Source organism: Pteropus medius, unplaced genomic scaffold (assembly GCF_902729225.1).
Source record: "Pteropus medius unplaced genomic scaffold, Ma_sr-lr_union100, whole genome shotgun sequence".
Taxonomy (NCBI): domain Eukaryota; kingdom Metazoa; phylum Chordata; class Mammalia; order Chiroptera; family Pteropodidae; genus Pteropus; species Pteropus medius.
This window is the reverse complement of record NW_024349227.1, coordinates 1,238,492-1,252,936: the sequence shown is the minus strand read 5'-3', so window position 1 is coordinate 1,252,936 and position 14,445 is coordinate 1,238,492. Positions and strand designations below refer to the sequence as shown.

The window sequence follows — 14,445 nt, the reverse complement described above, 5'->3', positions numbered from 1 at the left end:
ACAAAAACAAAAACAAAAAACGAGTTCTTGCTGCTGATCACTTGAATTTAAGAGACAGAAAGGCTTGTCAAGTTTGGAGGGATGAGGGAGATGACAAGGGTCTGAACTTGACCTGAACCTGGAAGGAAGGGTGAAGGAGATGGGAAAGGATGGGAACCAAGGCATAGTGGGGTCAAAATCCTATGCATGTGCTAGGTGTGTTGCTACTGAAGTAGTTGATAATGGGTGCTTGCTCCATCTCTTTGGACACACTATGAGCCCTTTGAGAAGGAAAATGCCCCCAACTCCCCTGCACTCTATATTCTTCCCACCCCTGTCCCTCTCCCCTGTCCCTCTCTCCACATTTCGAAAAAACTCCCCAATCCAGGGGATGGTGGGTGGCACAACCACACCCAATCGCCAAAGGATAGCAGAGTGCTGGTCTATGGCTCCATCTGCTGGTGGCTCTAGGAACTGAAGCTGCCAAAACCAAGGGACAGATTGAGCAGTAGAGGATAATTTTTGAGAGATCTGGTCCTTCTCCAGCAGAAAGATAAAAATAGACCAATTAAACATATAAGACTTTAATTTCATCACCATAAACATTATACTCTGATTGATCACATACAGTATAAAATATTTACTCCCCTAAATAAATAAGACATGACATTATTGCAAATGGCACTTAAACCCCCTGCAGAGATAAGACCTCCTTAGCCCAGGCAAGGGGTGCTCCTGAGATTTTGTGCCAGAGTTGCCAAGCACAGATATGCCCTGGGGGCTGAGACAGATAAAGGTTCGAGGAGCTACACTGGGTGCTTCCGGTTCCAGAACAGCCCCTAAGAGAGGGCTATGGAGCCAGTGGGGAAAGGTGGGGGGTGGGCAGCTTCTTCATCAGCCTAGTCCTAGAGGGAGCAGAGGGGACTGGGGTGGGGGCAGGCTGGGCCAAGAGAGGATGGGAGACCAGGAAGGCTGCTAAGACCTGGATCCCTACCCTCCACCTTCCCCCGACCTTGGATAAGAGGAGTTGGGGTGAGTGGAGCTTCCAAGCTCCTGGGCTAGGCAGTTTTGGGGCCAGACCAGTCACTCTAGGAGGAGATTCTGGCAATGCTTAGCCCAATAACCAGCCACCTCAGGGGACCCAGTTGTTGGGGTCGTCACCTCCTAGACACCAGCATGGCAGAGCTGGGAATCAATTTCCCTCTATTTAAATAAATAACTTAAATATTTAAAGGCCCGTGTCCCTATGATGGCGACACAGAGGCCAATAAACCATGTCCTGATAAAATGTAGGGCTGGGGAAATCAATGAACAGGCAGTGCTGTGGGGCCAGGCAGCATCTTCTCCCTCAGGACTCAGCCCCCCAAGTAACTTTCATACTTTCAAATTCTGTGGAGGAGAGTTCCACACTAGAAACTCCCATGCAAGAGCAACATATGGGGAATCCTACAAGATAAGGGGGCTTGGAGATGGGAGACCTGGTGATTGAGTTTACTCAGCTCCCCAAACCCCTTCTCTGGGTATGTCTTGACCAGGATACTAGCTGTTGACCCTGAGCCTGGATAATCTCCCTAGAGTCCTGCATTCCAGTGCATGGCACTAACCAAATGCCCCACCCTTCTCTCCCTGTAGAAGTCCAGACTGAAGACCATTCGGAGAGGTACCAGTCAGCCAGCCCTTAAGACTGGGCAGAGGTGGGAGGGAAGCCCCAGTGCTGTATCTGTGCAGCTATGCACCTTACTGCCACAGGGTGGCAACAGAGAGTCATACCACTTTGGCAGCAATAAACACTGGGAGGCCAGCCCTGCAGCCCTAGGAGGGTACCTGGAGCCTAGAAAATGGGGAGCTGGGACCCAATAAGACAGGCCCTCCCTCATTGGGTAGGAAGTACTCTACACTGAGTATCTGGCCAAGTCGCTCTTGTCAAATACTACCTGTGTAGCAAAGTAAATGGCAACCAGACCCAGGCCTGCAGCTGACACCATATAGGCAGTGACAGACTGGCTGAGCTGAACAATGGAGCCCATAAACAGGGATGGGGCCACCTGCGACAGCAGGAAGGCACTGTCCAGGATGGCAAGGTCCAGGCAGATGCCCCTGCCTGGAACAACTCTGGCCTCGGGCGGCTCACCCACCACCACACGCATGGAGACATCACAGGCAGAGGCCCCACAGAGCGTGGGCGGAGATGGGAGCAGGCCGCTGCCTCCAGCACCCACATGTCCGCTGGGGAAGGGGGATCCAGCCTTGGGGCCCGACGGGAAGCTCGTCGTCAGGCTGTCCTCGCTGGCACCACCTCCAGTGTCTCCGCGGTATTTGGGCAGGAACACCTGGTGAAGGGACAAAGGAAAGAAAAGAGGGCGAGGACAGGTGTGTACCCGGGCACGGGATGCCCCAGCTATGAGAACAGGCCCTGGCCTTTTATCACTGGGGCTGGAAGAAACCAGGCAATGGGCCCTAATGAAAACCAGGCAGCGAGTCAGAAAACTGAGCAGACCCCGCTTGGTCTGGGTCTAGTCAGGATCCTCCTCAGCAGTGGGAGAAGCGGGTAGGGCAGGGATGGGACAGATCTGAAACCAGAAGTCTGGGTCTCCTCTCGCCTCTCCTAGAACAGGTGGGTGGCAGACAGACAGCTCTGCAGGCTGGGAGAGAACAGACCCCAAGGGAAAGGGAAAGACGGACAGAATGAATGAAGACGGGGAAGAGACATGGAAGAACAGACGAGTAAAACCCAAGGCTGGGCCCCCACCTGTCCCCCGCCCCAGCAGGCTCCCCTACCCCTCCTCCTTCCTGCACCCCACCACTTGGCCATCGGGAAATCCCCATCATGCTCCTCAGAGAGAAGCTCTGCTCCCACTGGGGCACAGGCCCTGACTGGACTGGCTGCCCTACTGTGAAGTCTGAGGGGAGGGCCCGGGAGGCAGACCCACCCTCGAGGAAGAGAGGAGCAGGAATAATCACGCTCCTCCTGACCACAGCCGGGCTGTGCTAACATTGAAGTCCTTCTCCCTGCCCTCTCACTGTCTGCCTCAGATCAGAGTGACCTGGCCCTGCCCTGGTCACAGCGGCCTGAGCCTCCTATTTAAGGATGAGGCTACAACCTATCGGACTGTCCCATGCCCACTAGTGCCCAACCCAGAAGAGTTCTGCTGTCGGCTGTGTTAGAGCTGAGAGTCACGGCCGAGCTCAGCCCTGACCCCAGGGGAGCCCGTGGCTCATGGAGGTGGGCAAAGGCAGGCACAGGCGGGACGCAAGGCCAAGCGTGCCATCAATGGCTGCTGAAGTGAGCCTCCCAGGACCTTACCTTCCTGCCCGCCACCCCAGGAAAGACCAGTGAGGCTGTGGCCTGGAGAGGCTCCTGGAGACAGACACGCTCCTCAGTCCAAGGGGAGGACCAGCCCCAGCGCATTCCCTGGCACGAGTGTATGTGCCCAAGTGTGGCCTCCGGACAGCAGCCCCCAACCCTCGGCCAGGGCAGCAGAAGAGTGGAGGTCGACAAAGGTTATCGGCGTACTGACACCAAGAACCCGGGCCCTCCTGCTACCCTACCCCTGCAGATACCCAGTGGGTTAACCAGCCTCCCAGCTGTGTTTCTCTGCTACCCCACTCACAACCTACAAGGGCAGAGACACATCTTCCTGACAGCATGGAAGCTGAGGGCTGGCCTGCCTCGCCCCTCAGGACAACCCAACTTCTTGCCTGTCTGGGCAGCGCTCTGCACCCAGGGCTGCAGCTCAGTGAGGCCAGTAGACAGAAGTGATCACACAGCCTAGGTCAGGAGGCTTCCCTGAGGAGGGAGCCCCCGGAGGGGCTGCTTAGTGTGAGGCCCCCCGACTTACACAGTGCCCAGGTGAGCAGTGTCAGGAGCGTCAGACGCAGAGATCTGCCGTGGGGGTAGGGGAAGGGGACAGAGGCAAAGGAGAATTGAATTTATCGGAGTGATCACTTCATAAGTCATATAAATGTCTAATCACTGTGTTGTACACCAGAAACTAATATTGTATGTCAGCTATAATCGAAAAAAATAATATAAAAATTTTTTAAAAGAGAGAATTAGACAGAAAAGGAAGATAAACCAGTAGAGGAGACACTAAGGAGCCTTTTCCATCTAGGAGACCAAAGCAGGCACGGGTCAGTGACAACGCTTCTCCCTGCCTCTCCCTGAATAAGGAGAGGTATTGCCAGCATCAGGCCATTCCTACTCACCATCTTCTGAAGCTAGGCCCCAGAGGTCATCCGATCCAGCCCCCTGCCTCTGCATGGAACAGCCCACCCCAGACTGAGGGCTTCTGTTAGCCTGATTCTTCAGGATTCCCAGAGAAGGATTTCATGTTTCCTGTAATCATCCACTCAAGTGCTTTACAGTCCTGACACCAGGAAGTCATTCCCAGAGTATAATCTACACCCTCCTTCCGCAGCCCACGTCTCTGACCCCGGGGCTACATGGGCTTCCTCTCTGATCAAAGAATGCCCTTCCCCAGCTTCTCTTGCCTGATGCCAGGTCTGGGCTGGCAAGCCCCACTCCAACCCCCACACCAGCATTGTTCAGTGTAGCATCCAGCACGAGTACCTGCTTCTCTCGGTGGTAGAGGGAGGCTAGCGTGTAAGGCAGGATCTGCAGGGCAGAGAAGGTGAACCCGGTGAGGGCGGCTGAAGCGGTCACCACAGCCATGCTGTGGGACAGGCACGTGGCGCCAGCAGCCACCGGGAAAGCCACCACACTGGCCAGGTAGACTGCCCGTGTGCTGAATCTCTGCACGAGCCGGTCCATGACCAGAGAGAAGAGCAGGGAGATGGCACACTGCAGAAACAGCCCCAGGCTGCCCATCCGGACCCCTGGACGGAAAGGTGGGGAAAGAGGAGGTCAGACAGGGAGGGAGGAGGAGCCCAATGCAACGGGGGACCTTAGATTAGGGGCCACACGCGCAGATGGGCCCATTTTCCTGATGGGAAAACCGGGGTGCGCAGATGCACAGCTACCGGCCCAGGCACAGGGGGTGGGCATCTCCCTGTGCCTGAGCCTCCCCTGGAGGGCAGCTCCCACAACAGCCCCCCGCCACCGGGCCTTACCTTCATCGTAACGTCTCCGGGCCTCGGTGCCTGGTTCAGCCCTGGGCAGCCCCTGGTACAGCCCTTCGCCCACAAAGTCCGTGTAAAACAGTGTGAAGGTCATGAACGCCGTCCAGCTGCACAGCTCAGCCACGAAGAGGCGGCGCAGGGTGCGTGGCACGCGGCAGCAGAGCTGGTGCAGCCGGGGAAACAGGGCGGCCAGGTTCCAGAAGGCCAGGCGAGCACGGCCTGGGCAGCAGCGGGGTGGCCCAGAGGCGGCCGACAGCCCTTCTGCTGGCTCGGCTGGGCCCAGCGCGGCCTCTTCAGTCACAAAGAGCGTGGCTGCCACACAAGTGAGGAAGATGAGAGTGAGCAGGCCAAAGAGGCACTCTTCCTGGGTGCCCAGGTAGGGGGCCAGGGCGCTGGCATCCCAGTTGATAGCAGGCAGGAGGTAGCCCAGGCAGCCCCCGAGGCTGATCATGAAGGCATACACGGAGAAGGCCTGGCGACAGTGGTCTGGGTCCCGGAAGAGGTCAGAGAGCAGGGCTTCCAGTGGAGTGAAGCACACCTGGCCACAGAAGTCCAGCAGCCCCACGCCCAAGATCAGCAGTGCCAACTCCAGGGCCTGGCGTCCGGGCACAGCAGACCGGCAAGCCAGCCAGCCCTCGGGATGAGCAAGAGGCTCAGAAGGACGCCCAGGGACAGGGTCCAGATGAAGGGCCTCCGGCGACCATAGCGCCCACGCCAGTGGTCACTGGCTGAGCCTAGGAGTGGGACCGAGACCAAGCCCAGCACTGGACCGATGCCTGCAAGAAGGGCAAGTAGTATGAGCCAGAGGCTGAGGCTCTTGAGGGGCAGGGGAGAGGGGACTGACCTTGAGAAGGATGGAAATGGCCATGATATTATCACAGGGAGGACCAGTCCTGACTGGACACCGTGCTGAGTTCTTCACAGGGACTCTAAGTTATTCCTCATAGCGAGGATCACTAATGCCCCGTTTTAAGATGGGAAAAGAGGCATAGAATAACTGTTAAGTGATAAATTTGTCCAGGCACAGAACTAGGGAGGGTGGGAGGCAGAGATTCAGCAGGCCGTCTGACTCCAGAGCCTGTAACCCAGACAGAGGCCCCTCTTCCTGGAGTCACACGATGGTGACCACTTACCCATGGGTAAGAAAGAGCCCCGGCTGGGAGACCGATCTTACTAACCAGCAGCTAGCCGTACAGCCTAGCAAAGTCACTTGGCCTCTTACAGATCTCCTCTGTGGACCGGATAAGCTCGAAGGCTTGTTACTAGCATTAAATGACATAAACTATAAAGAGCTAGACAAAGCGGAAAGGGCATTGCTCCACTGTTGCCTCTGGGCCAGTCGTTGTGCAGGAGTCAGGGCTGTCGTGGCGACCAGGGCATGTCCCTGTACTCTGTTCTTCCTCTTGGGCCCCAGGGTCGCCCCTGTCCCCAGCCATGCCTACCCAGCAGACAGCCGCCCCTCCCTCCGAGCAGCTCTTTGGGCAGAGACACGGTTGCTCTACTTCTAGGCAGCATGTACCTGGAACAGGAGGGCAGGAGGATGTGGTGACTCACCCAGCACCATGGTCATGAACTTCTCTTCAACCCCCACCTCCAGCAGCAGGGGTGGCACGTAGGTGATACCTGCGGCCAGGCACACCTCCAAGCCGAAGGTCATCAGGTTCACCAGTAGGAGCTGGGACTTCCGATGCCGCAGCAGGCGGCTCACCCACAGCCTCTGGACCATGGTGGGTCAGGCAGGTAGGGCTCCGGCCTGGTCACTCACTCCAGCGCTGTTTCGTCCCAGCCCTGCTCCAGATGCTCAGGCCACTTCTCTTTGCTGCCGCCAACTGCCTAGGACCCAGCCAGGAGGCCATTTCTGCCAGCCTTCCGTGCAAGTCCAGCTTCTCAGCCCATGCTAAATGCCTGTTGCCATGGGGTGCCTCGGTGGGGGATATAGCACTCAGATCCTAAAAAGGCAGGGACAATCCAACACACTGAGTGTTAAGTCCTGGGAACCAGGTCTAAGATCGGCTCTGAATTCTCCTAATCTTGTTCACTCTCAGGCTGATGGTGTGGCCCTGCCACCCCCTCCTGCTCAGTCAGGAAATATATGTTAATATTAGCCTAAGGCTGACATAATTAATAAGGTAAATACGATTTTTAAACCTCAGCACACTCTAGAGCCAAACAGATGTTGGTTATTCTGTGTCTTGGAATATCTTTGAATTGCCCTCACCTGCTAGTATAGAAAAAAATCAAACCAACTAAATTCTCAGATCCCTAGGCCCTGTTATCAAGGAACCCTGGAGACCCTCTGTCAGGCCAGGTTTGTTTGCTTTTCTCCCTCTATTTCCCAAAGCTGGGCTGCTCAATTCTCCTTTGTTAAGAGCAGCACTTCCTATTCCGGGTGGCCTGGCCATGAGCCACATTGCACTACAACACCCACCCCCAAGGCCAAGGCCAAGGGGGAAAAGAGGAGAGGCTGTGGTTTGTTGGGTTGGGTTTGAAACTCTCGTAGACACCACAGAAAGAGCGCTCCCCTGGATGAACTTTACAGGCTGCGAAGCAAACACGCCTTTTCCGCCGCCGCGCCACGCGCTTTCGTGTTCGCCAGGAAAACATTTCCCGTGGCCCTTTTGCTATGCGGAGATGGTAGCGGTACGGTCGTTCCCAAATCCCCACAGCCTCACAGGAGAACGCGAAACACCCAACTGCGTAACTGCCGCGGCGCTTTGCTGACCACCGGGCTGGCAGGGTGCCCCACTGCTTCCTGGGCAGCCTTTCTCTGCTCTCTCAACAGCTCCATTCTCAGCAGAGAAGTCCCCACAGCCCTTCCTTCTAAGCCTGCCTCCTGTGCAGATCCCACTGGGCAAGCTCCCACCCTGGGCCCCCAGCCCCCGGGGAGAGCTGGCTTCCCGGTCTTACTTCCTGACAAGGGCACCCACTGCAGCATGCCCTGTTTAGAAAAGGGGAAAGATTAAGTCAACCATGAAGAGGAGGAATGGGGGTGGGGGGGTCTCAGTGAGAAAGGGCAAGAAGGGTCCCCTAACCGGTCATCCATGCCAAAGCAGAGGTGCACAGAGCTTCGGGCTAGGCGTGCTGGAGTCGGAGTACCTTCCCCGCCTCCCAGCTCCACCCGTAACCTCTGCACAGGGCATCACCCCTGTGCCAGGCGCACGGTGGCAGAGGCCCCAGTCTCCTCCCGCACCTGCGCACCCTCAGCCCCCACTCATTCCCTCTTCCACTCTCAGTGTCTCGTAATTTAGAACTTCAACCTCATTTATCTTTTCAAGTGACACTTAACCCCACAGGGTCTTGCGTGTTATAAAACGTGCTGCAGGTGCCCTCTGAGCTGTGCCACAGAGAGATCAGACAGCCATCGATCCTGGGTAAGAGGTGACCATCCCGTAACTGCCTTCTGGGATTTTGCAGCTAGTCGACCAGGAAGGAAGGGGCTTCAGATAAGGCTGAGCAACCAGCAGCCTCCTCCCGGAAGTTCCGCTTAGAGCTAGCCTACCCACTCTGGGAAGGGGCGCAGACTCTCATGGGGATGGCATGGGGACAAGTGTAAAACACTGGCCCAAGTGACTCCACAAGGAGGGGAGGGAGTACCAGACATTAGTCTTAGCTGGGCGCTTGCGAGTTCAGCTTGAGCCAAGCCCCTCATGTGGCAGCATTGCCATAGCACCCCCAGAAGGAAAACAGGAGATGGGTGGTGCTTTCCAGCCTGGAGGGAGGGGTTCTGGTTCAAAAGGCTTCCAGCCCATTCCACTCCCTGCCCTCAGCCTGGGCAGGCCCTGGACCCTCACCTGCTCTGGGATTTTAAGGACCAGGTCTTCACCGAGCAAACACAGACCATTAGACCCAACCTCACCCGCAGCCAGCCCCCATTCCCAAGTCCTGGTTGGTCCGTTTAAAATAAATTGCATCTTTCCAGCAACTATTAACCACCTCACCTGCCTCTATCCTCCCTTCGTCCAGCTCCTTAGCCCATAAGGGAGAAAGACAAAAAGGGGTAAAGAGAGGGATCTCCCCTCATCTTCCTACAACCCAGATAGTCCCATCAGCTGGGGCTCCCTCCCCAGTGCCACCCTCTGCCCCCCAGAGGCTTTTTACCAGGTAACCAACCAGGGGGAGGGCCAGGTGAGGAATTCATTGAACAGAGTAGGGTAGGAAGTGGGCTGGTTTCAAGCCCTGCTCTGCCCGCTTGGTTCTTAGGTTGCTGAGCCCGTCCTCCCCCTTTTGATTTCTACTGTGTCCAGGGGTCTAGGGCATTCTCACCACCCCCCCGCAACCCTCAGGCTTTACTCTTTCCAGCCCAGAATTGCTTGAGGAATTCCAAGCGCTTAAGAATACTCTCCCTTCCAAAGCCCCCTTTCTTCTCTGAAGATCTTCCTCAGTGCCCCAGTTTCCCCCTCTTCATTCCCACTGCAGGGTGCTCAGGGGTGGAGGAAATGACAGAGGATGCCCACAGCACTAACTCCAGTCACCAGCCATCCCTCCAGGCCTTCTTCTCTGGGGCACAGAGAAACCCAGGCCCTGCCCGGCTTCCCGGCTCAGAGAGGCGGCGGTGGGGACAAGCAGCGGCTCAGCATCGCTTTCCCAGCTACACTTCTCCCTGCAGCCCCAGGACGCACTTCTCATCAAAACTCGGAAGTGACGGATCACGGCTGGGTCCCCTGTTTGTGGAGCTCCCCTGTCCTCCTCAGGGTTACAGGCAACAAGACAAGATCCAGTTCTCCCCTGTACCCTCCAGTCTCAGAGATGCTTCTGACTCATCCTCCTGACCACGGCTCCTGGAACACTCTGCCTGTCTGGCAAACAGAAGATCAACCCAAAGAGCCAGCCTCTGAGCTCACCTGGTGGGGAGAGGGTGGGAAGAGCAGGGAAGTGGAGGTACAGAAAGGGGGAGTCTGGCCTGACCTCCAGGGAAGGAACAGCAGCCTTCTAGGACAAGACCCTCTCAAGTTCCGATTATCTCTCCTCTTCGCTGGGCCCCCTGATGACTGGAGGAAACCCAAGACCTCTGGGAACCTTCCTGGAGTTCCACCCCAGTCACCTCACCCGTGAGGGGGCAGAACCCCAGCCCAGAGAGCCAGGGGCCCTGGCAGGACCAATGAACCTGCATTCTACCTGGCCAGCTCCAGGAACCGGGAGACCTACGTGGCACCCCCAGAGCAGGCGGTGGGCTCAGACGTAACCTACTTCAGAGAGTATGAGGAAATTATGGGGAAATTACACTGAGCAGCAGGAACAAACTTGGCCTGAACTTTCTCCAAAATTTAGAAGACAGAGTAGAGAGGCTGAGAGGAAAGGCCACGAAGCCCACTCCCGCAGCTCCCTGCACAGGGAAGGAGGGGCAGGGGGACATAGAAAGGGGCCTTTGAGGGCTTTCAAAGGGGCTCCTGCCACCCCGCCTGGCTGAGGTGGAGCCGGGGGGAGCAGAGTCCCCTCCGCGGACAGACAGAGGCCAGAGGGAGCCGGGGCTGGGGCAGCCCCGCCGCAGGCCGGTGTCAGGCTGCAATTCTATGGCCTCTTTATGCGGGCCAGCTCCTCGCACCCCGCCCAGGCACTTCAAACGGCCGCAGCCCCCACCCTGACCCCGCGGAGCCCGAGACCCTGCCGGCCTCCCTCCATACTCACAAAGACAGCGCTGCTTTCTCACAGCTCCAGGGGAGCGGCTCCTCGGCCCTCCCCAGCTGGGCAGCCCCTCCCCGCAGAGGAGGAAACTGGGGCCGGGGTAGGCTAGCCAAAGGGGTAATGACTCAGCGGCAGAAAGGGGTGGGGTGACTCCAGGCCAATCGCCCCAATACACACCCTACCCGTGGCTGTCTTGCCCCAGGCCAGGACCGAGGGTGGGGAGCAAACGCAGGTAGAGGCTGCAAGACTTCAAGGTAGGAAGGACCCCCATTCCTCCACACAGCGCTGGACCCCAGAATCTGGTTCTCCCAGTCGAGCTCTCCCAGGCCCTCTAGTTGGGGACAGAGAAGAGGTCTGAGAGTTCACCTGCGCAGCCTCCCTGTCACCTCCCCACCTGCCTCTGTTCCTGGGGACTATATCCTTGGCCTTACCTAGTAAAATCCAGCACACTGCACTCCCCAAATCAGCTCCACCCTCATGGCGGCTCCACAAGCGACCCTGGGACACCCCAGAAAGAAGCTGTGCTGGCCAGCCAGGAGACCTGCAAACGAACATCTTTGTGAGGCAATGAGCCCTCCAACGTTACAGACTCCCTTGTCAGGGATTCGAGGCTGTGGGAATTCCTAGCTGGGCCGCTGGGAGGAAGGGGGCACGGGATGAGACCGTACATGGCTTTGTCCCTTCCATCCCACATTTAGTCTTTGATTTTATGGGCTCAAATACTTCCAAAGAAGCAAGGGTCTGCTTTCCCCGATCCCATCCTATAAAAAAGTAGTGATTTACACAAATAGCCGAGGCCCACGACTTTGGAGGGGTCCCACAGACACCAGAAAACATCCCTCAGAATGCACCCTCTGCACCTCAAGGGACTCTAAGAAAGGAGGAAGATCCACCCTCTCCCCTCCCTAAAAGGGCATCTCTCCCCTCCCCAAACGCTCCTCCGCCCCCGCCTCCCCGCCTCTCCCCCCACCCGCCTCCCCCAGGGCCCAGAGGCCAGGGATTTAGAGTTCGCCTGCTGCGCTGCCTTTTCTTCACCAGGACTGGAAGCCTTCTGCTTAGCAGCTTGTCAGAGAGAGTGAGGGGGCTGCAGGCCAGGACACAAAAGGGGATTAGGGAGAAACCTCTCGGCCTGCAGAGTAATCCATCAAACTCTCTCCCGGCTGCCAGCACCGGCCCCTTCCCACTCAATTCCCTTCCAGCTGCTGCGGGCCCCCCACCCCCTCCAGCTCCTGAGCCCCTGTCACATTGGGCGGCAAAGAGAATCCCAGGCCTTGGGGGGCCTGCGGGGGCACACCGCAGACACTGGGAAAAGGGCAACTGCTCCCTCCCCCCACTCACCCCCAATGTGCCAAGACCCAACAGGTGGCAGTGGCGTGGAGGAAAGTTGCTTTTGTGGCCCAGTCTGAGAGCCCCCTCCACTACCCCAGCTTCAGAAAGGAACCAAATGCTGCAGGAGGCTGGGAGCGGGAGGGGAGAGGACGGCAGGCAGGCCGGCCCCTGAGCCGCTCCAGCCTCTCCGACCCAGTGACAGGCCTGACCCTCACCTTGGCCAGTCAGTCCCCGGCAGCCTAAGCTGAGGTGAAGCACCCCTCCCAAGGGGCACCTGGCAATCCCATGGTGACGGTCAACACAGACATACAGCTGACTCCAGGCAATGGGCCTCCCAATCAGACTTCCTTTCTGAGAACAGCTGCGACCCAGGGTCACGCTGGGTCACCTTGACCAAGTACTTCAAGCCAAGACAACTGGTACTCTTAGACCTGGAGCTCTCTTCTTTCCCAGGGGCCACAGGCCACTGAACCTGGAGCATCCGTAAGAGAGGTCTCCTTTGGGCAATCAGCCTGGCCTATTACACCTATTACGACCGTGTGACCTTGTTAACTGACCTCCCTGAGCCTCAGTTTCCTCATCTGCAATTAATGATAGCAGTTAACACTGAGATGTATGACATGCCAGGCACTCTTTCAAGCGCTCAAATCTTCCAGCCGTTCGATGAGGTGGATATAAAGAATATACCCATTTGGTAGGCAAGGAAACTTAGATCAATACCAGAAACTTCACAGTGTGTTTGAGAGAAAGTATGTGGAAGTCCCAGCAGCTTCTCCTCCAGCTGCCTGGGCTTCTTCAGTGGAGAAGCCTGAGAGGGGTCTTCTCGTTCCCAAGCAGGAGCAGCAGAGGTCGGAGGGCGACCAGCTACCCCTTTCTTCTCCCTGCCATTCCCCTCTCAACCTGGAGCCTCCCTCACCCACACTAGCACCTCTTTCGGCCCCCAGAAGCAAGAGGAATGCCAAGAATGTAAATGCCTCCCCAGGTGCTGGCCCCAACAGGTAAGCAGAGGTCACTGCAGCAGACCTGCCTAGTGTCGGAAGCCAGGAATGGAGACTGAGGGTAGGATAAACATCCCAAAGTTATGAGACAGGGTGGTTCCCATCCACAGGGGAAATAACCATAATTGCAGTGGCTGACACCCCCTAACTGTCCAGGAGGTATCCGGCATGTGCTGGGTACCTGACATACCTCTCTCTGTAATTCATACCATTGGTACGATCCTACAAAGTAGGTACTATTTAATATTCCTACTTCATCAGAATAAAAATTAAGAAATTCATTAACATGCCCAAGGTTGCACAGATAAATGGAAAATTCAAACCATTTGAAAACCATCTGGAAAGGGATCTGAACTGGGAGCCATGACAGGTAGTTCAGTTTCAGCAGTGTCTGTAGCTGTGTAGCCTGAACAAGCCATTTCCCTTCTCTGGGACTCAGTTTCCACATCTATAAAACGAAAACTAGTCCAGATGCTGTCTCAGGTTCTTTATGACGGTACAGCTGTATGTCTCACACCCACCCCGCACCAGCCCGTCCACACAGGGGGCTCTCCATGGACAGGTGCCCACTGAGTGCTCACTGACAAGGCCACATGGCTTGGGGGGGATGGTCACATCACTCCACAGAGAGTGACAAGGGAAACCAGGTGGAGAAGAGCCCCCAGCAGCACAGCGAGCCCACCCTTCACCTGCCTTCACACTGCTCAAACACAGCAGAGTGCCAAGGGGCAGAGGTCGCCTGAAACTGAGCTGAGAAACCAAGACGTCCGGGGGCAGAACTGCCCTTTTCTCTACTCCCTCCCAGAGTTGGACTCTGCTCCTGGCAGAAATTGGTAATCAAATTTGTTCTCTACCTGGGCCACAGTAAATGTTTCCCTAAGAAGTTGGGTAGTGGTCCAGAGAAACTCCTTGGTCCAGGGTGGGGAAAGAAGAGTCTGGGAGAACGGCAGGGGGGGGGGGGGGGGTGGTTGGGCACTTGCCGTCCCAGGCTGAAGTTCCCTCTCCCTCTCCCCTTCTCTTCCTGCAGCCCCTGCAGAGTGAAACCTGAACTGGCGTCCTTTCTAGTGAACTTAAACTTTGCCAGTCAGCCAGACCAGGCAGCTCTCCTCATCTGCACAGAAAACCCTTGTCCCCTCCCTGCGCTGGCCTCCCTTAGAGGTGAGGTACACAGGAAGAGGCCAGGGGTTGGAGGGTCTGGGCAGACGCACAGGTGAGCAGAGCTGGCAGTCAAACCAAGGTGCTGGTCCCAGCTCTTCATGTCCCACCTGTAGGATCTCAAATTCAGTGGTTTCTAAAGAACTTTCAGCCCTGATATCTTAGGTTCAGTGACCAGCCCCATTTATCATCAGAGGGCTCTGGGCCGGACTCAGTCCTGTGGAAACGTGTTCTCAAAAACAGTCACTCAGTGGTGAGCAAGGTGTGAGCATCTTTTTTCTTT

At 56.7% G+C, this 14,445-nt stretch overlaps 1 protein-coding gene across 1 annotated transcript; it reads right to left on the bottom strand.

Moving 5' to 3' along the window:
• Positions 1–547: 547 nt before the first annotated feature.
• Positions 548–7,584, bottom strand: SLC45A3 (solute carrier family 45 member 3). The gene is given in 6 exon segments (XM_039881762.1): positions 548–2,309; positions 4,550–4,815; positions 5,050–5,649; positions 5,652–5,834; positions 6,613–7,007; positions 7,277–7,584. Coding segments are annotated over 5 exon segments (1,659 nt in total). The 5' UTR covers positions 6,785–7,007; positions 7,277–7,584; the 3' UTR covers positions 548–1,871.
• Between the last annotated feature and the right edge of the window lie 6,861 nt (positions 7,585–14,445).